Below are 27,810 nucleotides of genomic sequence, written 5' to 3'. Positions count from 1 at the left end.
CGAGGAAATATATTTGGCAGTTTGGTGTATATTGACTTGAAAACGGGAGGTTTTAGTATAACAGGATTATATATCTCGGTAAACAGACAATGCAAGCACCAGGAACAATGAATACATAGGCCCTGATCAAATTATGTTTCATAAAGTTATGAAAAAAAATGTTTCTTATGTAATATAACATAACATAACATAATTATGATATAATATAATATTTTAATGAACAATGATGTCTTCTTTCCCACTACGTTTCTCTTCCTTTCTCCCTCTTTTTCTCCTTTTCCCCGTTTTTTTTTTTTTTTTTGGTCAGCCGATGGGGGGGGGCACGTGCCCCCCCCCAATGCCCCCCCGTAGTTACGCCACTGGCATAGGGCCAGAGTAACACTTTTTTACTGCAAATTAAGTGAGTTACTTGCAAGTTCTTATTCGTAACGAAGTGGCAGATTCTTTAAGGAAATACACGTATATGCCATACCTTATTAGTACGTATTTCCAAGATGCTCCTTAAATTTCTCTAAGCAAATGGGGCATGGCAAAATTTATCACATAGAGGGAAAACAACATTATATATAGACAATAAATGTGCAATCATTACATTCATACAAAATCATAAACCGCGGTGTTAAATAACCTGTGAAACTTGTTACTTACGATTTATGATGGCAGTCAAACAGGATTAAATATGTGCTTATGAAGTAAACTGTGGTCTCCATTGAGACAATGGAAAGAGTCAAATTATTATGGTCATCTGGCGGTTGAAACAAAATGAAAGCAAACAAAAATAATAAAAAATATCTTCCAAGGAACGTCAGCGACATGGTTAATGAAAAAAAAATCGCTTCTAGTATATTGCCAATGGCTCCTCCTTCGTAAAATGCAAAAGAATGGGTGATTTTCAAATGCTTAAAATTCGTATGTTCAATGAAAGTTCCAGTCATTAATCTGCGGGAAAAGACTGAGGTTTTCAAGTTCTTAAAGATAAAGAAAATAACTTTACATCTAATAGTGGTAAAGCCATAAGAGCCTCGATGAGACTAAAAGTTTTCGCCTCACCTTCTTCAGGGATTGTGGGCAATTCGTCCACAGGAGGCGTTGTACACACTACTGTATCAGACGTTGTCAAAGCATTGACCACGGAAGAGTCGAAGGCACACTGGTATTGGTGGTTGTCTTTCAGGATTGGAAGCTGCTGTACAGTAATGGTGATCTAGAGTCGGTAAAGAGAAAGGATAACATTTGATAGCAAATTGTTTTAAATAACTGAATGGCCTCTTGTTACATATTGAACGACATAAAAATATGTTTCGATTTTGTTGTAAGAGCGGACTTTTCAATGGTTCATAATTAAACATAGACATGCTCGATGACTATAAAATGCACTTAAAATAAAAACAAAATTCCTTCATTTTATTGATAACACATGAATTATTCATTACTATTTTGTTTTATCAAATACATTGAGAATGCTAATGATCAGTAGGCCCAGACGTTAGTCACTCGTCTTATAAGTTGAGAAAAGTGGATTTAGCTCAATACAGCTAAAGTTTATACTACAGGATCTAAACAGGTTTCAAAGATTTCTGGTAACGTGCCGTGTGTCTATCCACTGTTACGTTTTTGGTAAACCTTGGTATTTTAATGATTTAGCAGTATTTTCACGGTTTAATCGGGCCTCCCGTTTAACGTTATTTTCGATGTAAAATCGGGCTGGGTTTATTTTCCTTATCTATCTTTTTCACTGTAAAGTCCAAGTGAAAAAATTGAATACAAAAACTTTCTGATGAAAAAAGTGGCCTTACCCTGGCTAGGAAACTATAGGGCCATGGCCGAACTTTAAATCACCAGAAACATTCGACTTCTGATAAAAAACTTTTCGTCTAAGAACACCACAAACCTCTTGTTCTGTAACTTTATATGGTAGTCTATGATCGGGCTGAATATCTGAGATGGATACACATTGGATGGCATTGTAAGACAGCCACCGAGTAGATTCATCAGGGAAAGTACATTCTTCGTATCGGGTACACCTTTCGGTGAAAAGGATACAGGTGAAAGTGAATTAGGAATCACATGTATATGAATGTTATGAAGGAAAAAAACATGACAAGTTGGGGACTATTTTATTTGCAGACCTAAAAAGTCCTTTGATTAGGCTATTGTATATTGTCTTTACAGAGCCTTTGAAAATATGTAATTTTGGTTTGAAAAAAATAGTTTAAAAAACTTTATATTCTGATGCAGAAATATCTATATCCCTCTAACTAGAGGAGTGAGACAAGCTTGTCCACTGTATGCCCGGTTATTATTAGTAGTTGTAGAATCTTGATCAATTGATTTGAATAAGAATGATAACATTACAAATAATAGTTTAACGGATTATGTAAATTATTAAGTTGAGGTCACTTTGCTAATGACAGCCCAGTATTTGTAGCATTAAAAATGTAAAGGAAAGAGTCTAAATGCTTTTTAGTGGTGCGGGACCATCGTTAAATTTTTCGAAAAGTTCGGATTTAAGTTTAGGAAATTTAAATATTAATATTTTTCAAAAGATCGATTGGAAAAGTATACTTAAAAATACGCCATTTGGTGTATTTTATTAAAAATATAATTGATGCTTACACAAAACTTGGAATTAAGAAGTAAAAAAAAAGTATTATTATTGAAATGCCGATATTCAACCTTTTTAGGAAACAAATACTTCCAAATACAACTTATTTGATTATTGCATTTCTTTTGATAACACTGGTGAAGATATTAGGCAGCAGTTGTTATCGGGTAATAAAAGATTCTATATAAGAAAAAGGAGTTTGTTTTGGAAGCAATGGGCATGCTTAGACATTCTTAATATTGGAGGTATTATTAACAACAATGGGTTATTGGATACACTTTGTATTCATGCAAAGTTAAATTGAAAAAAAAATATTTATGTGAATCGAAATTATTCTGGAGTTGTATACCTAAAAGCTGAAAAACATTTTGGGTAAAAATAAACAACGCTCAAAATATTCAACTTATAGCTATTTCCTATTGAATGACCTTGATCCAGCTTTACATATAAAACAAGATAAACTTTAATCTGTTAACCTTTCTAAAAGGTTATTATCCTGTGGATAAACAGTTCATAGTCCAAAGTGTTGAACAATATTAGTCACTTGTATGTGAAAGAAATTTTGATTTTCAACAATATCTGGAAAGGAAAAGTTGCTTTCATTGAAATAATTTGTTCAGCTGAATTCAACTTTAGATGTTTGCATATAAACTTTTAATGTCAATGAATATCTGTTTAAAATGGCAGAATCCTCAATTTGTTTAGCGTAAAACTATTATTATCACTTATTTTATCATCCTCGACTCTTTTGGACAAGATTCTGTAAATTATGTGCGAACATTAAATCTGAATACATGTATTAGAAATGTTGATATAAGTTATAAATACATTGTGATTGGTAGACACGGTGGTAATGGGCACAATATTACATCTTTTTATTGAATTAACTAACTTAGCTTCTTGTAAAACTTTCCCATTTTTTTTTTTTTAAGAAATGGCTGAAATATTCTCTCTCTCAAACCTACACAAGTTGTCATTTTTCATCATGTTAAATTATGTTGTATATCATGCTGTTCTTTGTTCAATATACCGCGACGATGTAAATTAGAACATTCAATAAAAAGAGATACTGAAAAAAGAAAGGTGATTAGCATTTTACTTAAGTTCACCGATTATCATGTGGGCCTATATCAATTATGGGGAGGGGGGGGGGGGATAAATATACTGCAAACTTACCTTGCCTCTAGAGTACACCATCCACAGTAAGGATCTCCATCATTTCCACCATCCTCACCAATGCACTCCGCGCAGGTCTGGTACTGTCCACAGTTGATTAAATCGATTGTAACAACCCGATTCTTCACATTTATGTAGAAGAGGGAAACAGATATTATATTGGGGTTCTCGTTTATGAATTACAATAAGGGCTTATTCCAGAACTCATAATGGTATACAAAAGTCTGTTCCATGTTGATAACACGCATTGTCCGTTTCCATATCAGAAAAAAAATCTTCTCAAAGCTTTAGGAAACAAAGATTACCATTTTCGCGTGATGCCAACGCTAACATTTACCACGTTATAAGCTTTTCCTCATATAATTTACTTAAATTTTACCAAGTGCATTTCAATGCTAAATATAACTTCTCTCACACGTGTACTATTTGGTTATTAAATTCTTATTTCAATTTATTTCCAATAACTTCCATTAATTTCAAATGAAGCTTGTACAAGAAAATTCTCACATGAGTCGAGTCTCGGTCTGAACTTGTAGCAAGTGTAAGTTGCTCTTTCGATACATCAAGGAACATCTCTTGTAAGACAGATCCACCGCCAAGAGAGACATCTTCATACACGTACCCGAACGAACTGTTCACTATGTTAATCTATTTTGACAAACACACCAAGTGATAATCAGCCTTTTAACATATCGAATATATAAGGCCTACGTTGAAATACATGTATCCAACAATTAACAGTTTATAGAAGAAATTACGAAGTAAGAAAACGACAACATAACCGAGATGTGTCGATGGCTCTAGTATATTCATGGATAAGAGGCTTTACAACTACTTCCAAGTGATATTGTGAAACCATTTTTAACGCATTATCTGTCTATCTTGTTGTTGCAATATACAGTATTTACACGATATGCTGAACGAATTTGTGTTTAAACGTTTGATGAATCGTTGGACAATTTATTTTAGAGAATTATTTTGTCAGAGCAAATTAAATATGACACGGTGCTGGTAAATTTGAGATGACAAAAACGACCTCAATTAAACAGTCTTCTTTTCATTTTCAGGCCAAGTCAAAAGCAAGGGATAAGAAGAAAATGAAGAATTTCTTGAAAATATTACAGAGCATTCATAAAGATTAACCGTCTTGGCTCATTCCTCAATAAATATTATCATCAATATTGGCGACACTAATCAGATTAAATAGTAAAATCCAATATTGCACAACAATTCAATTTGTGAAAATAATGTTGCGGTCACTTCATGTCCGTAAATTTCAAAAAAACGAAAAGATAATCCGTAACGAAAACTACATGTATACGAACTAATATATTTAAACAATATAAAATAGGCCTATTCAGTGCGTATCAAAAATACATGAGGCAGTTTTGAAAAATCTATAAAAAATTGTTTCAAATCATGATATCTATATTTGTATGTTAATATATGCTCTGATATCTTTGAAATGTCATTTAAAAAATATAAATTTTGTTCATGCTTGAGCGAACACAGGACGTTTTTGTCGGGGGTTCAAAAAGAGGCTTGCGACAAAATGGCAGAAATTAGAAATTTTATGATCAACCTTCTTGCTAATTAGCAAACTTCCTTTTTTATCTTTGCCATAATTTTAGAATTATGCTGTCAAATTTCATTTATAATTTTATCTATTCACTTGATTTTTTTATTATTTAAACTTCATTTACCTTTCAATTTTGATTTGATTTTTTTTGATTTGATTTTATTTCACATATTTCACAAGTACAAACAAAATTATGAAACAATATCAGAAAACTTATGAGAATACAAATCAGACAAGGCATAACAATTAATTCAAATTAGACAAAATAGCGATTTTGAATTAAAGACAATTTAAAAGAGTGAAATATGAGGGAACCTGCATAAAAAAGCAAAGCTTGTTAAGTCTGCAGGATCCAGAAAAAAATCGGTCTTAATGAGGAGAGGACAGGTAAGTAAATTGATTATAACAAAGTAATGCCAAAAATGTGACGATTGTGTAAAGAATACCAAAAAAAATAAAATAAAATAAATAAAAAAGAGTCCGCCACTCTATGACAATTATTTATTACTCATTACTCGGCCAGAGCGTATTAACAAAGTGCATGAATATAAAAGTTTACAAAGGGAAATTATAAGAATTGATAAGCATCGCTTTCAATTTACGTTTGAATATATTAAGTGAGGCACTATGTACCATATCATCGGGAAGATCGTTCCAAAACCTGGGCCCTTCAAATGCGATAGTTCTTTGAGCAAGGAGAGTGCGAGTACGCGGAAGGTGATAGGAGTCACTTAGCCGGGTGGGATATGTGTGGATTAGATTGTTCCTTTGAAACATAGAAACAAATGTATCAGGCAATTCACCTCTTGAAAGCTGAAACATAAATATACCAACTTTAAATGCATATATATCAGAAATTTTGAGTACTTTATTTTGGAAAAATAATGGGTTTGTATGGGAATAAAAACCAACTTGATTGACCACCCTAATTGCTCGTTTTTGTATCGTGAATATTTTATTAATTAAGGTTGTATTGCAATTACCCCAGGCCAATATTCCATAATTCATATGGGATAAAACAAGTGTAGAATATAATGTTTTTAAAATGTGATCAGGAAAAAAATATTTAAGTTTATTCAAAATGCCAGTGTTACGAGAAGATAACTTACATATATAATCAATTTGACATTTCCATGATAATTCATGATCAATGTAAAGACCAAGAAATTTGGTGGAATTAACTTGTTGCAAATTAACATTGTTTATAATTACATGGTCCGGCAAAGAATTCACAGAGTTACTAAAAAGCATAAAATTTGTTTTGTTTACATTGAGTGACAACTTATTTGCTTGAATCCATGTCTGAACAGACCGCAATTCCCTATTCAAAATGGTAAGTAGTAAATTAGGGTTACGGTGTGACAAAAAAAGGTTCGAGTCATCCGCGAAAAGAATAAATGATAGGTCATTTGATGAATGATTAAAATCATTAATATACAACAAGAAAAGCAGTGGGCCTAGGAGTGATCCTTGCGGTACACCGCAAGAAATAGTTTTCATTTGAGATTTATGGTCTTCTATTGAAACAAATTGTTTTCTGTTAGTTAGGTAACTCGTGAACCATTCCAAGGCCTTTCCACGCACACCATAATGTGATAACTTGTAAAGCAAAATATCATGATTAATCGTGTCAAAGGCCTTGGAAAGGTCCAGGAATACACCAACTGTGTGCAGAGAATTATCAATAGCATTTGCCACTTTGTGAATAAAAGAAAGTAAGGCGTGTACAGTGGAATGTTTTTTTCTAAAACCGAATTGGGAGTCGCATAAAATATGATTATCAGATAAGAAATTTGTCAAACGAGAATAGATTAATCTTTCAAGAATTTTAGACAGGGAAGTAAGGAGTGAAATTGGACGATAGTTGCTGACAATCCGTCTATCGCCTTTTTTAAACACTGGAACAACCTTGGCTACTTTCATATTTTGAGGAACCAGACCAGTTACCAAAGATTGGTTGAATATAAAAGTCAAGGGAGTTAAAATTTCATTAATGACACGTTTTATGACACAATTCGTAAGTTCGTCGCATCCAGGACTTTTCTTAGGTTTTAAATTATTTACAATATTTTTAATTTCAAATTCAGTGATCGGAGTAAGGAAAATGGTTTTAGGGTTGGGATTTTTTAGAAAGTATTGGAATCTTTTGTCAGGTTCAGGAATATTATGGCAAAGAGTCGCACCAATATCAACAAAATAGTTGTTAAACACGTCAGCCATATCTGCAGGATTAACAACCGTTACATTATTATTTATAATTTCTTTAGTGAACTCCTTCGATTTCTTTGTTTGTAAAACATTATTTATCACCTTCCATGTACTCGATGCATCATTTTTATACTTATTAAATTGATTAGCAAAATACTGTTTTTTAGCTAAACGTAACAGGGATGTAAGAACGTTCCGATAACGAACATATTTACGTTTTAAACGACTATTTTCAGGATTCTTTTTGTATTTACAATATAAATTGTTTTTACGATTTATTGACTTCAGGAGCGATTTAGAAACCCACGGAAGTCTGGGTATTTTTGTATAATTAGATCGGGAAAATTTTCTTAGTGGTATAGTTTCTTGATAAATCGACATAAATATGTCCATAAACTTGTCAAAACAAACATTAACGTCGTGAATATTGTATATTTCACTCCAGTCAACCAATTCCAGTCTCTCTCGAAGTCTAATAATATTGTCATCCGATAAGTCACGAAATGTATGTTTAATATTGTTATCTTTAGAGACTCTATCAAATACAATTTCAACAAATATTGGGAAATGGTCGGATATATCCGATACCAAGATGCCAGATGATATATGGGAAAAATCGTTAACAAAAATATTATCAATTAAGGTTGATGACGTATCTGTAATCCGTGTGGGTTTTGTTACTAATGGAATGAAAAAGTTGGATAACATCATATCTATAAATTCTTGATTACAGGGGGTATTACGATCTAACAAGTTCAAATTAAAATCTCCCATTATAAAAACCTTTTTATTATTCAAAACATGCATTGACAAAAGACTTTGAGCACAGTGTAAAAAATCATGGACACTACCTTTAGGGGGTCTGTATATTTCTCCAACAACTATTTGTTTTTTATCAGGTAATTCTATTTGGATAAATATGCATTCAATAACCTCAGACATCACATAAAGCTCGGTAAGTTCATTGACTTTCAAGTTATTTGATACATAAAACCCAACCCCGCCTCCTCTTTTGTGTTCCCGATTGTTTGTATAAAAAGTAAAGCCGTCAATGGTTACGAAGGATCGCTGCTGGTCATTCAACCACGTTTCAGAAAATCCGATAACGTAATATCCATAACAAAGTTGCTCAATGAATGTCTGAAATTGGTCGATCTTTTTATTAATGCTTCTTATATTATGATGGAGGAGAAAGAGTTTATTTTTTGAATTGCGGGAATTTACAACAGTATCGTACTCAGAGAAGTATTTGGTACATATGGAGTGCATAGAACGATCTTCAGGATGGAAATCAAATTGGAGTTCTGGCATTTCCAGGTTTAAGTAACGCTGGAAGTGGCCATTATCATTTAAATCAATATTATGTTCATCCATAAGGAATTACGAGATAACTGTAGAAAATAGAGTGAGGATTCCTGTTATGTATAAAAGTAGAAAAGGATGCATTGCTTACTATTGATAAAACGCACTGGCTGAGCAAATTATAGAGTGGCAAATGATGTACAAGAATGTAAAACAAGTCAATTACAGAATTAATTAAAGTAAGGTGATATTCGAATATCACAAAAAGTAACCAAGCAAACATAAACGATTTGCTTCTATAATCATTGGCTATTTGCAACCACCAAAGTATAAAGAGATAACAAGTCATTACAATGAGGTAATTAAAAGAATTGCATAACAATCATTGAAAATATTCAGAAGGTCAACAAAATGAGATAACTACTTTTGCACACTATGGCGACAGTATCTTCAATTTAACCTGAGAATGCATGTGAGCAAAATAGTAAAGGAGTATGAAATGCAGTAAAATATTGTGAAGACCATAGAGCAATAATTCAAAGCAAATTACATACAATTTCCAAGAAAACCCAGTCATTTTAAATCGAAACCATCACTTATGTTATAAATAATGATACTTCTATCTTGGTTAGGTTTTGGATTAAACAATGAAAATTGGCCGAGCAAGGCTGACAAAATGAAATAAAATATCAAACTGTCGTGCTCTTTGAATGTCATATAGCAGAAAATTGAAGACTAAAAGGAAAACCGAGTTTCTCCTCGAGGTTGATTTTTAGTGATATAAATGAATTGATTGATTAAATGCAGTTTCATGGACTAAAATGAAATAGTCAAATCAGATCCTAAAATGCTTTTAAGGAAAAAACCCATGAGGGCAAAAACATCAGTGTGAAAAGTAGCACTCATTTGGTATATATTTGAAATGCAAATAAAAACCAAATGCAAATAAAAAATTTTCCTTCATAAGTAAGAAAAAAAGACTTTAATCAACCCAAGCAAGAGGATTCACATTATCATTTGGGGGAACTTGTAATTATTCAAATCCTTTTATTATGTGAAAATAATTATGTTATGGTACTTTGAAAAGACATGAATCCTATTCTCAAGGGTTATTGATTCCTTGACCAAGTTTAATTATGTGCTTGACAGGACAAAGAGAAAAGGATTCATGTCTTTCAATGGCAATGGTGTATTAAGTCAATTTTGAAGGAGCAAGATATGGCAGATCGGGTAAAATGTATTAAAAAGTTGTGAGCGAGCGAAACGAGCAAGTTATATGCTTTTCACACTGCATTTCCTTAACCCCATACTATCCTTAACCCCGGACTATCCTTTACCCCATACTATCTTTTTTCGATTCACACTGTCTTTCTTAACCCCATAGTATCTGCTCAGCCGGGGTTAATGCCTTAACCCCGGACTATCCCTCAGCTCATGAATATTGATGATTTTACCATACAGAGTGTGATTAACGTGCAATTCGACTTCTGTGATTGGCTAATGCTTAGCCCCACTTTCCTTAGCCCTGTTTCGTTTTCACACTGCATCTCTTAGCACCGTAATTGTGGTGCTAGCACCACAATAAGCCGGTTAACCCTGCTTTTTTGCAGGGCCAGATAGTACCGTACTATTTACCGTGCTAGCCCACTTTGCTAAAACGTAGTGTGAAAATGAAGTGGGCTAAGCATAACCCCGGGAAATTGGTGGGGCTAAGACTCCCCCCATAGCACCACCAATTTCCCGGGGTTAAGGAAAAAGTGCAGTGTGAAAAGCATATTAGAATTTCCACTTTTTAATTAAAATATCAAATTTTGTGACAGATTTTGACATAATATTCCGAAAATAAATCATATTTTATTTTCTATCTTTCCTTTTATTTCATTTCCACTTTTTTTGTTGGTCATGATTTTTTTTATGGGGGGGGGGGGCACCCCTAGCCCCTGCCTATCTGTAGCCCCTGCCTATCTGCCACTGTTCAAATGCACCATAACCTTTGTAGCAAACATTGATAGGATTTGCAAAAAAAATACACGCTCTCCCATACTTCGGTTGAAATGTTTTTTTTTCTTTTTGCTTAAAGAAGGAATTTTAAAAGCTAAAGGAGAACATATTAAAAAGAAACAACAAAAAATTTCAAGCAAAATAAACAGATTTGAAAATTAATTTTTACCACATAATTTGTAAATTATGGCAGAGATAATGAAAAGGTTAAGAGAAAACATGCTGATTAGTAAGAAGTCTCATCATTATGTTTAGCATTTTATTTTTTAAAACCCAGACAAAAACATTCGTGTTCGCTCAAGCATGACATAAACTATTTTTTTAAATGGCATTTGAAAGATTATACCTCAGAGCACTGTCATATTAAACACCATATATAGACATCATAATTTGAAACCAAAAAACTGTAGACTTTTCAAATCTGTCCTGTTTTTTATACGCTCTGTATAGGTCTCCAGAAATTGCAACCTAGGACAATTTAGTCAGACAGCATATGTCATCCACTTCGACAAATTGGCTAAGGCTGATTTTCACTTTTATGTGATTGGTGACATCACAATGAACAACTTTCAACTTGGTGACAAATTTCTAATGGTCATCTTGACCATGTTACGGGTCAATATGGGTCAATTTTTGGAATCGCCCTGATTGTGTCGAGTCATACATCAAAGTGTTTCTTTTGTTATACTGAACAATGAATACATGAGCCATGAACAGCCTATATAGCAGCGACTATAAAAAATAGATCCGTTATCTACTATGTATTTCATCATATGAATCGTTAGTTTAAAAAAAAATCAACAATTAATTTCGCAAAACCATACCGGGTCTGATATTTAAAGACTAAGCATCAATCTAAATATTGTAAACAAAGACCACAAAGAGTATGCTTGTGTAAATAATTACAAATTCCATCATTAGGTGAATAAAACAAGTCGTATATACTAAATGCAAAGTGATAAAATATCGTCACCGTCAATCAAGTAAGCTGCATGAAATATCATGCAGTTTATTTCGTGGTACATATGTGTGTTCCAAGATTCAAAAGTTATGAACTTGATACATAACGACACACTCCAAAGTGTAAAACAGTGTGTTTTCTAACACTACTTTGTTCGGCTAGAAATGAACAATTCCATACAGCAAGATCCTTCCTATAAATTCCAGCAAAGTAAAATATACATCAGATAAAATTTAATTAACATAGCTGGGCAATAATAACTGCAAACCTACGGTCAAATGCTAATGTGCGGCTTCAAAAAAAGTCAACAAGCCACGACGACTTCGTTTTGTGTTGTGCGCGGGATAATGTGATTGCCCAGCTACCGGGCCTTGCCTAATACATCTCCGCATTTAAATATTAATGACGTCACATTTTAATGAATCAAAATGTTATATGCTAGTGAATATAAAGTTAAATCAACATTAATGTGTAATATACACACACACACACATATATATATGTATATATATATATATATATATATATATATATATATATATATATATATATATATATATATATATAAATGTGTAAAGTTATACATGTACAACAGCTTTGGCAACTCTTTTATTTAAAGATAAATTCCAGTTTTGGTAACGATCTCAAAATGACTTTTTACAGAATTTAATATAATGACCACTCAAGTGTCTGTTTGTATGAATAAAAAATATGTGCCAAAGGACTCTGGAAGAAATTGTGTAATTGCTGAGAAATAAGCAAAATAAGCGCGGATTCAGTCACTTCCGTCGGGTCTTTATTCCAGCAATAATAATACACTGTCCCACGTGTGCCTATCTGTGTTGGTGATCTTCAGTCTGAACATTTTGCAGCGTAGATTTCAAGATTTCACGAAGTTCAGTTTATGTAACTGTACCAGATCTAGATCCTCGATGATATACTGACAATTAAGCCTGGTTTTACAGACTTTCTCATGAAATCAGTGTTTACTGCAACTACAGGCATTTCTCTTTAAATATTGTAAAGAAATTATCTCTTCATCCATTTATTTACAATATATATATATATATATATTTATATATATATATACATATATTCTATGGTATGAATATCCTTAAAGAGGAAATAACTAAATAAATGAATGTAATTGCTTTCACAATTCTTCTTATATATAACAATATATATATATATATATATATATATATATATATATATGTAATAAAAATGCACGGGAGCGGAGAGCGATTTCGCTCTCGTAAGCTTTGAGATCGCACTTGCAAACCCAATAGAGAGAGCGATCGGGAAAAAAATCGCTCCCGTGATCTTGCGTACAGAAACTAGCTCGGTCATACGTCCGCTGTCTTCCCTGGTGCCACGAGCCTAATTACATCAGGCGGGCTAAAGATATTCGTTCGACCCAACCCATTCGAATTTTTGTCAAATTGATATTGCTGACTGACAAAAATGTATGAATGTGATTCAAAATCTAACACTGATTCTAGAAATGGTAACTACTGAACTTACTTCGCCCAAATCGGGAAGATAAATAAGTGACTTGGAACTATTTTTTGACTGGCGTAATAATTAGGGCTATTTTACTGTTTCAGTTGATGAATTCGATCGATTCATAGTTATCTTCATAAATGGCGATTTATTTTTAAAATGAGCTGGCTACGGTACCCTTTCCTGGTCAGATTTGGAATGTCAGATATATATCCTATCCATTGGTAGTAAACATTCCACCCTCTAATTTCACATTTATTTTTTATGATTTTTTCAAAAGTGCCATTTTAACACACAAGTCTATGGGGAATGTTTTACGCGCGTGACACCTGTAAGTAATATGGGAAATCCCTAGTAGTGGATGGAATACCTGGCCAAACTATTCAATGGCAAACAATTTCTCACTGATATCAATATTTTTAGTCATCAAGTGGTGCAAAAAAAATGGATTTAATGGCTAGCAGGGCTACATCAGGTAAAGTTAGTAGGTCTGTGTAGCCTAGGAATGTATGTAGATTGGTCAATGTATAGAGTCAAGGCCTCTTTATGTTCTGATTTGTTTTGTGTTAGTGTACATCACCTACTTAGCATTAGAAAGACCTTTAGAATTGCTCATGTTAAAAGTGTTCTTAGGAAGGGGGTAGGTAGAGAGGAGATGGAACTTTGAGAACTTTACTAAAGAGAACTAGAGTGGTACCTTCAAGAAGTTATTTAGAAAAGGGCACAGAGTAAGGTAAGGTATCTAATAGTGCTCAACTAAGGAGGGAGGGGGGTGGCTGGGTGGGTGGCTGTGTGCTGCAATCTTAGTATAGTCACCCCCCCCCCCTCTTTATTAAGCCATGCCATCTATCTCTCTCTCTCTCTCTCTCTCTATGTATCTCTTCCTTCTTACATCTGAGAGGCAACAGCCCTAGGAAGATTTTGAATAGGTCAAATGCAAATATACTAAAGCAGTATCTCATTCTTTTATTGTTTCCTCATCCAATCTCATGTATATTTGGTAATTATGTTTGGGACAGTTCTGGTATCCTGATATCTACACAGAATTTACATACACTTTTATATTACAATTGATAGGGACCTATATTGTCATTGCATTCACTGTTGGGCTATATGCAGGAAGGATTTGTATACATCCATATATAGTGAAAATAACATGTATGGGTAACACATTAAAATGGGTCATTGCATAGAAAATAGGCATTTTCAATGCATTTCTTTGTGCTAGTGTGAGTGTACAGATATAAAAGAATAGAAAAGTAGCTATTCAAAAAAATAAAATACATAAGTCACATAATATAGGTGCCACGAGCCTAATTACATCAGGCGGGCTAAAGATATTCGTTCGACCCAACCCATTCGAATTTTTGTCAAATTGATATTGCTGACTGACAAAAATGTATGAATGTGATTCAAAATCTAACACTGATTCTAGAAATGGTAACTACTGAACTTACTTCGCCCAAATTGGGAAGATAAATAAGTGACTTGGAACTATTTTTTGACTGGCGTAATAATTAGGGCTATTTTACTGTTTCAGTTGATGAATTCGATCGATTCATAGTTATCTTCATAAATGGCGATTTATTTTTAAAATGAGCTGGCTACGGTACCCTTTCCTGGTCAGATTTGGAATGTCAGATATATATCCTATCCATTGGTAGTAAACATTCCACCCTCTAATTTCACATTTATTTTTTATGATTTTTTCAAAAGTGCCATTTTAACACACAAGTCTATGGGGAATGTTTTACGCGCGTGACACCTGTAAGTAATATGGGAAATCCCTAGTAGTGGATGGAATACCTGGCCAAACTATTCAATGGCAAACAATTTCTCACTGATATCAATATTTTTAGTCATCAAGTGGTGCAAAAAAAATGGATTTAATGGCTAGCAGGGCTACATCAGGTAAAGTTAGTAGGTCTGTGTAGCCTAGGAATGTATGTAGATTGGTCAATGTATAGAGTCAAGGCCTCTTTATGTTCTGATTTGTTTTGTGTTAGTGTACATCACCTACTTAGCATTAGAAAGACCTTTAGAATTGCTCATGTTAAAAGTGTTCTTAGGAAGGGGGTAGGTAGAGAGGAGATGGAACTTTGAGAACTTTACTAAAGAGAACTAGAGTGGTACCTTCAAGAAGTTATTTAGAAAAGGGCACAGAGTAAGGTAAGGTATCTAATAGTGCTCAACTAAGGAGGGAGGGGGGTGGCTGGGTGGGTGGCTGTGTGCTGCAATCTTAGTATAGTCACCCCCCCCCCCCCTCTTTATTAAGCCATGCCATCTATCTCTCTCTCTCTCTCTCTCTCTCTATGTATCCCTTCCTTCTTACATCTGAGAGGCAACAGCCCTAGGAAGATTTTGAATAGGTCAAATGCAAATATACTAAAGCAGTATCTCATTCTTTTATTGTTTCCTCATCCAATCTCATGTATATTTGGTAATTATGTTTGGGACAGTTCTGGTATCCTGATATCTACACAGAATTTACATACACTTTTATATTACAATTGATAGGGACCTATATTGTCATTGCATTCACTGTTGGGCTATATGCAGGAAGGATTTGTATACATCCATATATAGTGAAAATAACATGTATGGGTAACACATTAAAATGGGTCATTGCATAGAAAATAGGCATTTTCAATGCATTTCTTTGTGCTAGTGTGAGTGTACAGATATAAAAGAATAGAAAAGTAGCTATTCAAAAAAATAAAATACATAAGTCACATAATATAGGTGCCACGAGCCTAATTACATCAGGCGGGCTAAAGATATTCGTTCGACCCAACCCATTCGAATTTTTGTCAAATTGATATTGCTGACTGACAAAAATGTATGAATGTGATTCAAAATCTAACACTGATTCTAGAAATGGTAACTACTGAACTTACTTCGCCCAAATTGGGAAGATAAATAAGTGACTTGGAACTATTTTTTGACTGGCGTAATAATTAGGGCTATTTTACTGTTTCAGTTGATGAATTCGATCGATTCATAGTTATCTTCATAAATGGCGATTTATTTTTAAAATGAGCTGGCTACGGTACCCTTTCCTGGTCAGATTTGGAATGTCAGATGTATATCCTATCCATTGGTAGTAAACATTCCACCCTCTAATTTCACATTTATTTTTTATGATTTTTTCAAAAGTGCCATTTTAACACACAAGTCTATGGGGAATGTTTTACGCGCGTGACACCTGTAAGTAATATGGGAAATCCCTAGTAGTGGATGGAATACCTGGCCAAACTATTCAATGGCAAACAATTTCTCACTGATATCAATATTTTTAGTCATCAAGTGGTGCAAAAAAAATGGATTTAATGGCTAGCAGGGCTACATCAGGTAAAGTTAGTAGGTCTGTGTAGCCTAGGAATGTATGTAGATTGGTCAATATATAGAGTCAAGGCCTCTTTATGTTCTGATTTGTTTTGTGTTAGTGTACATCACCTACTTAGCATTAGAAAGACCTTTAGAATTGCTCATGTTAAAAGTGTTCTTAGGAAGGGGGTAGGTAGAGAGGAGATAGAACTTTGAGAACTTTACTAAAGAGAACTAGAGTGGTACCTTCAAGAAGTTATTTAGAAAAGGGCACAGAGTAAGGTAAGGTATCTAATAGTGCTCAACTAAGGAGGGAGGGGGGTGGCTGGGTGGGTGGCTGTGTGCTGCAATCTTAGTATAGTCACCCCCCCCCCCTCTTTATTAAGCCATGCCATCTATCTCTCTCTCTCTCTCTCTCTCTATGTATCTCTTCCTTCTTACATCTGAGAGGCAACAGCCCTAGGAAGATTTTGAATAGGTCAAATGCAAATATACTAAAGCAGTATCTCATTCTTTTATTGTTTCCTCATCCAATCTCATGTATATTTGGTAATTATGTTTGGGACAGTTCTGGTATCCTGATATCTACACATAATTTACATACACTTTTATATTACAATTGATAGGGACCTATATTGTCATTGCATTCACTGTTGGGCTATATGCAGGAAGGATTTGTATACATCCATATATAGTGAAAATAACATGTATGGGTAACACATTAAAATGGGTCATTGCATAGAAAATAGGCATTTTCAATGCATTTCTTTGTGCTAGTGTGAGTGTACAGATATAAAAGAATAGAAAAGTAGCTATTCAAAAAAATAAAATACATAAGTCACATAATATAGGTGCCACGAGCCTAATTACATCAGGCGGGCTAAAGATATTCGTTCGACCCAACCCATTCGAATTTTTGTCAAATTGATATTGCTGACTGACAAAAATGTATGAATGTGATTCAAAATCTAACACTGATTCTAGAAATGGTAACTACTGAACTTACTTCGCCCAAATTGGGAAGATAAATAAGTGACTTGGAACTATTTTTTGACTGGCGTAATAATTAGGGCTATTTTACTGTTTCAGTTGATGAATTCGATCGATTCATAGTTATCTTCATAAATGGCGATTTATTTTTAAAATGAGCTGGCTACGGTACCCTTTCCTGGTCAGATTTGGAATGTCAGATATATATCCTATCCATTGGTAGTAAACATTCCACCCTCTAATTTCACATTTATTTTTCATGATTTTTTCAAAAGTGCCATTTTAACACACAAGTCTATGGGGAATGTTTTACGCGCGTGACACCTGTAAGTAATATGGGAAATCCCTAGTAGTGGATGGAATACCTGGCCAAACTATTCAATGGCAAACAATTTCTCACTGATATCAATATTTTTAGTCATCAAGTGGTGCAAAAAAAATGGATTTAATGGCTAGCAGGGCTACATCAGGTAAAGTTAGTAGGTCTGTGTAGCCTAGGAATGTATGTAGATTGGTCAATGTATAGAGTCAAGGCCTCTTTATGTTCTGATTTGTTTTGTGTTAGTGTACATCACCTACTTAGCATTAGAAAGACCTTTAGAATTGCTCATGTTAAAAGTGTTCTTAGGAAGGGGGTAGGTAGAGATGAGATAGAACTTTGAGAACTTTACTGAAGAGAACTAGAGTGGTACCTTCAAGAAGTTATTTAGAAAAGGGCACAGAGTAAGGTAAGGTATCTAATAGTGCTCAACTAAGGAGGGAGGGGGGTGGGTGGGTGGGTGGCTGTGTGCTGCAATCTTAGTATAGTCACCCCCCCTCTTTATTAAGCCATGCCATCTATCTCTCTCTCTCTCTCTCTCTCTCTCTATGTATCTCTTCCTTCTTACATCTGAGAGGCAACAGCCCTAGGAAGATTTTGAATAGGTCAAATGCAAATATACTAAAGCAGTATCTCATTCTTTTATTGTTTCCTCATCCAATCTCATGTATATTTGGTAATTATGTTTGGGACAGTTCTGGTATCCTGATATCTACACAGAATTTACATACACTTTTATATTACAATTGATAGGGACCTATATTGTCATTGCATTCACTGTTGGGCTATATGCAGGAAGGATTTGTATACATCCATATATAGTGAAAATAACATGTATGGGTAACACATTAAAATGGGTCATTGCATAGAAAATAGGCATTTTCAATGCATTTCTTTGTGCTAGTGTGAGTGTACAGATATAAAAGAATAGAAAAGTAGCTATTCAAAAAAATAAAATACATAAGTCACATAATATAGGTGCCACGAGCCTAATTACATCAGGCGGGCTAAAGATATTCGTTCGACCCAACCCATTCGAATTTTTGTCAAATTGATATTGCTGACTGACAAAAATGTATGAATGTGATTCAAAATCTAACACTGATTCTAGAAATGGTAACTACTGAACTTACTTCGCCCAAATCGGGAAGATAAATAAGTGACTTGGAACTATTTTTTGACTGGCGTAATAATTAGGGCTATTTTACTGTTTCAGTTGATGAATTCGATCGATTCATAGTTATCTTCATAAATGGCGATTTATTTTTAAAATGAGCTGGCTACGGTACCCTTTCCTGGTCAGATTTGGAATGTCAGATATATATCCTATCCATTGGTAGTAAACATTCCACCCTCTAATTTCACATTTATTTTTTATGATTTTTTCAAAAGTGCCATTTTAACACACAAGTCTATGGGGAATGTTTTACGCGCGTGACACCTGTAAGTAATATGGGAAATCCCTAGTAGTGGATGGAATACCTGGCCAAACTATTCAATGGCAAACAATTTCTCACTGATATCAATATTTTTAGTCATCAAGTGGTGCAAAAAAAATGGATTTAATGGCTAGCAGGGCTACATCAGGTAAAGTTAGTAGGTCTGTGTAGCCTAGGAATGTATGTAGATTGGTCAATGTATAGAGTCAAGGCCTCTTTATGTTCTGATTTGTTTTGTGTTAGTGTACATCACCTACTTAGCATTAGAAAGACCTTTAGAATTGCTCATGTTAAAAGTGTTCTTAGGAAGGGGGTAGGTAGAGAGGAGATAGAACTTTGAGAACTTTACTAAAGAGAACTAGAGTGGTACCTTCAAGAAGTTATTTAGAAAAGGGCACAGAGTAAGGTAAGGTATCTAATAGTGCTCAACTAAGGAGGGAGGGGGGTGGCTGGGTGGGTGGCTGTGTGCTGCAATCTTAGTATAGTCACCCCCCCCCCCTCTTTATTAAGCCATGCCATCTATCTCTCTCTCTCTCTCTCTCTCTATGTATCTCTTCCTTCTTACATCTGAGAGGCAACAGCCCTAGGAAGATTTTGAATAGGTCAAATGCAAATATACTAAAGCAGTATCTCATTCTTTTATTGTTTCCTCATCCAATCTCATGTATATTTGGTAATTATGTTTGGGACAGTTCTGGTATCCTGATATCTACACATAATTTACATACACTTTTATATTACAATTGATAGGGACCTATATTGTCATTGCATTCACTGTTGGGCTATATGCAGGAAGGATTTGTATACATCCATATATAGTGAAAATAACATGTATGGGTAACACATTAAAATGGGTCATTGCATAGAAAATAGGCATTTTCAATGCATTTCTTTGTGCTAGTGTGAGTGTACAGATATAAAAGAATAGAAAAGTAGCTATTCAAAAAAATAAAATACATAAGTCACATAATATAGGTGCCACGAGCCTAATTACATCAGGCGGGCTAAAGATATTCGTTCGACCCAACCCATTCGAATTTTTGTCAAATTGATATTGCTGACTGACAAAAATGTATGAATGTGATTCAAAATCTAACACTGATTCTAGAAATGGTAACTACTGAACTTACTTCGCCCAAATTGGGAAGATAAATAAGTGACTTGGAACTATTTTTTGACTGGCGTAATAATTAGGGCTATTTTACTGTTTCAGTTGATGAATTCGATCGATTCATAGTTATCTTCATAAATGGCGATTTATTTTTAAAATGAGCTGGCTACGGTACCCTTTCCTGGTCAGATTTGGAATGTCAGATATATATCCTATCCATTGGTAGTAAACATTCCACCCTCTAATTTCACATTTATTTTTTATGATTTTTTCAAAAGTGCCATTTTAACACACAAGTCTATGGGGAATGTTTTACGCGCGTGACACCTGTAAGTAATATGGGAAATCCCTAGTAGTGGATGGAATACCTGGCCAAACTATTCAATGGCAAACAATTTCTCACTGATATCAATATTTTTAGTCATCAAGTGGTGCAAAAAAAATGGATTTAATGGCTAGCAGGGCTACATCAGGTAAAGTTAGTAGGTCTGTGTAGCCTAGGAATGTATGTAGATTGGTCAATGTATAGAGTCAAGGCCTCTTTATGTTCTGATTTGTTTTGTGTTAGTGTACATCACCTACTTAGCATTAGAAAGACCTTTAGAATTGCTCATGTTAAAAGTGTTCTTAGGAAGGGGGTAGGTAGAGATGAGATAGAACTTTGAGAACTTTACTGAAGAGAACTAGAGTGGTACCTTCAAGAAGTTATTTAGAAAAGGGCACAGAGTAAGGTAAGGTATCTAATAGTGCTCAATTAAGGAGGGAGGGGGGTGGCTGGGTGGGTGGCTGTGTGCTGCAATCTTAGTATAGTCACCCCCCCTCTTTATTAAGCCATGCCATCTATCTCTCTCTCTCTCTCTCTCTCTCTCTATGTATCTCTTCCTTCTTACATCTGAGAGGCAACAGCCCTAGGAAGATTTTGAATAGGTCAAATGCAAATATACTAAAGCAGTATCTCATTCTTTTATTGTTTCCTCATCCAATCTCATGTATATTTGGTAATTATGTTTGGGACAGTTCTGGTATCCTGATATCTACACAGAATTTACATACACTTTTATATTACAATTGATAGGGACCTATATTGTCATTGCATTCACTGTTGGGCTATATGCAGGAAGGATTTGTATACATCCATATATAGTGAAAATAACATGTATGGGTAACACATTAAAATGGGTCATTGCATAGAAAATAGGCATTTTCAATGCATTTCTTTGTGCTAGTGTGAGTGTACAGATATAAAAGAATAGAAAAGTAGCTATTCAAAAAAATAAAATACATAAGTCACATAATATAGGTGCCACTATCCTAATTACATCAGGCGGGCTAAAGATATTCGTTCGACCCAACCCATTCGAATTTTTGTCAAATTGATATTGCTGACTGACAAAAATGTATGAATGTGATTCAAAATCTAACACTGATTCTAGAAATGGTAACTACTGAACTTACTTCGCCCAAATCGGGAAGATAAATAAGTGACTTGGAACTATTTTTTGACTGGCGTAATAATTAGGGCTATTTTACTGTTTCAGTTGATGAATTCGATCGATTCATAGTTATCTTCATAAATGGCGATTTATTTTTAAAATGAGCTGGCTACGGTACCCTTTCCTGGTCAGATTTGGAATGTCAGATATATATCCTATCCATTGGTAGTAAACATTCCACCCTCTAATTTCACATTTATTTTTTATGATTTTTTCAAAAGTGCCATTTTAACACACAAGTCTATGGGGAATGTTTTACGCGCGTGACACCTGTAAGTAATATGGGAAATCCCTAGTAGTGGACGGAATACCTGGCCAAACTATTCAATGGCAAACAATTTCTCACTGATATCAATATTTTTAGTCATCAAGTGGTGCAAAAAAAATGGATTTAATGGCTAGCAGGGCTACATCAGGTAAAGTTAGTAGGTCTGTGTAGCCTAGGAATGTATGTAGATTGGTCAATGTATAGAGTCAAGGCCTCTTTATGTTCTGATTTGTTTTGTGTTAGTGTACATCACCTACTTAGCATTAGAAAGACCTTTAGAATTGCTCATGTTAAAAGTGTTCTTAGGAAGGGGGTAGGTAGAGAGGAGATAGAACTTTGAGAACTTTACTAAAGAGAACTAGAGTGGTACCTTCAAGAAGTTATTTAGAAAAGGGCACAGAGTAAGGTAAGGTATCTAATAGTGCTCAACTAAGGAGGGAGGGGGGTGGCTGGGTGGGTGGCTGTGTGCTGCAATCTTAGTATAGTCACCCCCCCCCCCCTCTTTATTAAGCCATGCCATCTATCTCTCTCTCTCTCTCTCTCTCTCTCTCTCTCTCTATGTATCTCTTCCTTCTTACATCTGAGAGGCAACAGCCCTAGGAAGATTTTGAATAGGTCAAATGCAAATATACTAAAGCAGTATCTCATTCTTTTATTGTTTCCTCATCCAATCTCATGTATATTTGGTAATTATGTTTGGGACAGTTCTGGTATCCTGATATCTACACATAATTTACATACACTTTTATATTACAATTGATAGGGACCTATATTGTCATTGCATTCACTGTTGGGCTATATGCAGGAAGGATTTGTATACATCCATATATAGTGAAAATAACATGTATGGGTAACACATTAAAATGGGTCATTGCATAGAAAATAGGCATTTTCAATGCATTTCTTTGTGCTAGTGTGAGTGTACAGATATAAAAGAATAGAAAAGTAGCTATTCAAAAAAATTAAATACATAAGTCACATAATATAGGTGCCACGAGCCTAATTACATCAGGCGGGCTAAAGATATTCGTTCGACCCAACCCATTCGAATTTTTGTCAAATTGATATTGCTGACTGACAAAAATGTATGAATGTGATTCAAAATCTAACACTGATTCTAGAAATGGTAACTACTGAACTTACTTCGCCCAAATCGGGAAGATAAATAAGTGACTTGGAACTATTTTTTGACTGGCGTAATAATTAGGGCTATTTTACTGTTTCAGTTGATGAATTCGATCGATTCATAGTTATCTTCATAAATGGCGATTTATTTTTAAAATGAGCTGGCTACGGTACCCTTTCCTGGTCAGATTTGGAATGTCAGATATATATCCTATCCATTGGTAGTAAACATTCCACCCTCTAATTTCACATTTATTTTTTATGATTTTTTCAAAAGTGCCATTTTAACACACAAGTCTATGGGGAATGTTTTACGCGCGTGACACCTGTAAGTAATATGGGAAATCCCTATTAGTGGATGGAATACCTGGCCAAACTATTCAATGGCAAACAATTTCTCACTGATATCAATATTTTTAGTCATCAAGTGGTGCAAAAAAAATGGATTTAATGGCTAGCAGGGCTACATCAGGTAAAGTTAGTAGGTCTGTGTAGCCTAGGAATGTATGTAGATTGGTCAATGTATAGAGTCAAGGCCTCTTTATGTTCTGATTTGTTTTGTGTTAGTGTACATCACCTACTTAGCATTAGAAAGACCTTTAGAATTGCTCATGTTAAAAGTGTTCTTAGGAAGGGGGTAGGTAGAGAGGAGATAGAACTTTGAGAACTTTACTGAAGAGAACTAGAGTGGTACCTTCAAGAAGTTATTTAGAAAAGGGCACAGAGTAAGGTAAGGTATCTAATAGTGCTCAACTAAGGAGGGAGGGGGGTGGCTGGGTGGGTGGCTGTGTGCTGCAATCTTAGTATAGTCACCCCCCCCCCTCTTTATTAAGCCATGCCATCTATCTCTCTCTCTCTCTCTCTCTCTCTCTATGTATCTCTTCCTTCTTACATCTGAGAGGCAACAGCCCTAGGAAGATTTTGAATAGGTCAAATGCAAATATACTAAAGCAGTATCTCATTCTTTTATTGTTTCCTCATCCAATCTCATGTATATTTGGTAATTATGTTTGGGACAGTTCTGGTATCCTGATATCTACACAGAATTTACATACACTTTTATATTACAATTGATAGGGACCTATATTGTCATTGCATTCACTGTTGGGCTATATGCAGGAAGGATTTGTATACATCCATATATAGTGAAAATAACATGTATGGGTAACACATTAAAATGGGTCATTGCATAGAAAATAGGCATTTTCAATGCATTTTCTTTGTGCTAGTGTGAGTGTACAGATATAAAAGAATAGAAAAGTAGCTATTCAAAAAAATAAAATACATAAGTCACATAATATAGGTGCCACGAGCCTAATTACATCAGGCGGGCTAAAGATATTCGTTCGACCCAACCCATTCGAATTTTTGTCAAATTGATATTGCTGACTGACAAAAATGTATGAATGTGATTCAAAATCTAACACTGATTCTAGAAATGGTAACTGCTGAACTTACTTCGCCCAAATTGGGAAGATAAATAAGTGACTTGGAACTATTTTTTGACTGGCGTAATAATTAGGGCTATTTTACTGTTTCAGTTGATGAATTCGATCGATTCATAGTTATCTTCATAAATGGCGATTTATTTTTAAAATGAGCTGACACCCCCTTTGTGCGTGGGTTATAACGTGCACGTAATGTACCATTCACATTCACAAAGCTCAGCGCAGTGAGCGCACTAGTACGGTACGCGATAGATTGCTCATGAAGATCGCGAATGTAATTGAATGTCTTGTCTTGCCAAGCAAGCACGCGGTATCGGTAGGCCGCTAGCGCTAGCCGTGCCCGCATGCAGGCTTAGCTAGCTCGCTAGGAACAGCCCCTGCATGCCGCATATATGCAAGTACCGGTACATACGTACGCAAATGTGCGTATGACCGAGCCGACTGAGCTGAGCCAAATTCAGGTACCGTACTGTATATTTTATGATTCTGGAGGCAGCATTCACGATATGACCGACCAATCTTCATAAAAAAAATCATCGCAGGTTCTAAAAGAAAGCCATTGCAAAAAGAGTCCACTATCAAATCCTGGAAATTGAACTGGCTGGGCATCGAACGTTCTCCGGGATTCAAGAACATCTACCCCCTGGACATCCACCCCCGGACATATACCACCCGGACATCCACCCCCTTAGGACAAGTACCCCCTAGGACAAGTACCCCCTAGGACATCTACCCCCCGGACATCTACCCCCCGGACATTTGACTGTCCGTCCTGAAGACGGACAGTCAACCTGCCCGAAACGTCGAGTCTCTCTACTACTCATCATCTCTACTCGCCGACTCAAGCCAGCATCTCCTCACTAGCTCTACTACTCAAGCTGTTCTCAACTCATCAATCTTTCCTGGTTTACAGTCCTTTTCAGGACTACTTTCAAGAAAGAATACTCTACTCTCAAATCTCCACTTTCTCGCCTATCCATTTCTTCTCTTCTTCTATCCACTGTTTCTATAACACTTCACATGGTGTACCGTAAACCACATCAGCGATTACTTTTGTTGGTAAAAAAAAAACACGAAATAGTACGGATGGCACATTAAAATACAACAAACAATACTTCAATTTAACATGTCTAAAATGATAATAATTACAAATGATATGTTTCCTTTTTTATTTTGAAAATTAAAAAATGGCTCTTGGAAATTGAAAAATGGCTCCCATAAATTTGTGACCATTGAGAAAAATGGCTCCTGTAAAAGAAAGTATTTTTCCCTATATATATATATATATATATATATATATATATATATATATATATATATATGCATATATATATATATATATAATTGTTATATATAAGAATAATTATAAAAGCAATTACATTCATTTATTTAGTTATTTCCTCTTTAAGGATATTTATAGCATAGAATGATCAAGAATGTTCCAGTACAGCTTTGTTGGACACTAATCTTTGAATAATCTTTGCTATCCCTGAAATGTCCTAAGAGAGACAATCCAGACTGCTAAACAATAGAGATTGCTTTACAATAGACTTGTATTGGTAGTGGAAATGAACAATAGGCTTAGCTATTTTGTTGACATTGTTAATTTCACTGAGGTCATTCAAGAATGTTTTAGAATTTAGACTGCTCTAGAAATGGGCAGAATGTTCTTTTTTGCAGACATAACAATACTAGAATAGTGAATACTAGAGGTTTCTGGAATAATTGAAATGTGTATATATATATATATATATATAAGGTGGCAGTTTCTTCAAGGATCATAATATCAGATCAGATCAAAACTCAGAGTTTCACGCCAGACTTTATGTCAGAGCAGAGTTTATTTCCACCTGGAATATTTATCTTCTGTGGAATTATTTGCACGCCATTAATGAACTGTTTGCAGTTATTTTGAGAGAGGAATTCTCAGTTCTTATCGAGATCATCAACCTGTCTTAATGAACACTTTTCAACCCACGGATTGCTGAAATTGACTGTTAATCATCAACACCGTCTTCACAGACATTTCAACTCGTTACAGTGACTCTTATTCATCGTGCTTCAACATCGGTTTCATCGTCGCCATCATTGTGAACTTTAATTTACAGTATCTTCGCCAACCAACTCGAAATTTTATTTGGATATATAGGATTTCATTTCGGATATATTGCACATCTGTCACCTCAAGAGATGTAAGATCAATATTTATTTATGTTTTGTATAATATGGTTAATTATTTCCTGTAATAAAAATGGAAAAATCAAATTTCAAATTATTTAATTGTTATTTGTTGCAGTATCGTAACAATATATATATGTGTGTGTGTGTGTACATGTGTATTCATGCATGCACATGTATGTCCAACAATTGTATAGTAATTAAAAAATGATAAAGGGAGGACTATTTTTCCTCAGTGGGATGACACTAGACCCACGCGACCCCAAAACGATTAGGTTTCGCGGTCTGTGATGAAATTTTACCACACCCGAATTGGTCGTATGGTGGTAAAAAATAGAAAATCAAACAGAAAAATTAAGAAATTATTTTTGGTCACTACAATATGATAAGTGTGGCTCCAATTGCTCCTTAATTAATTATAATGTGTGACGGTTATATAATTTCCGACAAAGAGGCAATTACATCGTGCAGGCATGCTCATTGTAGTCAGTCATGGGTGTCCATCATGCTGATATGATATATTCTGAAAATTACTCGATATCTGGAGCCAATAAGGACTACACATTTATGATTATGTGATGTCATTAACGCGGTTTGTACTATTTGATCAAGCGTGTTTTTTTTCCAGAGCATACGACGTGAAACTAAACTACCAGTTCTCACGATAGTGATGTGCGTAGATGTTGATTTTTTTGTCGTTCTTGGTTTTTTCCTACTTGCTGAACTGCCTGGATGTTGCCAGAAAGAATAATGTCATATGTAATTGAAGTAAACCGC

The 27,810-nt window shown here is 34.8% G+C and overlaps 1 protein-coding gene across 1 annotated transcript; it reads right to left on the bottom strand.

The window, feature by feature from the left end:
• Positions 1 to 301: 301 nt before the first annotated feature.
• On the bottom strand, positions 302 to 4,425 carry LOC129280188 (plexin-B2-like). The gene is made up of 5 exons (XM_054916241.2): positions 4,289 to 4,425; positions 3,782 to 3,903; positions 1,892 to 2,024; positions 1,051 to 1,204; positions 302 to 745 (listed from the first exon to the last, which is right to left on the bottom strand). The coding sequence occupies exons 1-5, from the start codon at positions 4,352 to 4,354 to the stop codon at positions 645 to 647; spliced, it is 576 nt and encodes a 191-aa protein (XP_054772216.2). The 5' UTR covers positions 4,355 to 4,425; the 3' UTR covers positions 302 to 644.
• Positions 4,426 to 27,810: the final 23,385 nt, after the last annotated feature.

This window comes from Lytechinus pictus, chromosome 17 (genome assembly GCF_037042905.1).
Source record: "Lytechinus pictus isolate F3 Inbred chromosome 17, Lp3.0, whole genome shotgun sequence".
Classification (NCBI taxonomy): domain Eukaryota; kingdom Metazoa; phylum Echinodermata; class Echinoidea; order Temnopleuroida; family Toxopneustidae; genus Lytechinus; species Lytechinus pictus.
This window is presented reverse-complemented; position numbering and strand designations above follow the sequence as displayed.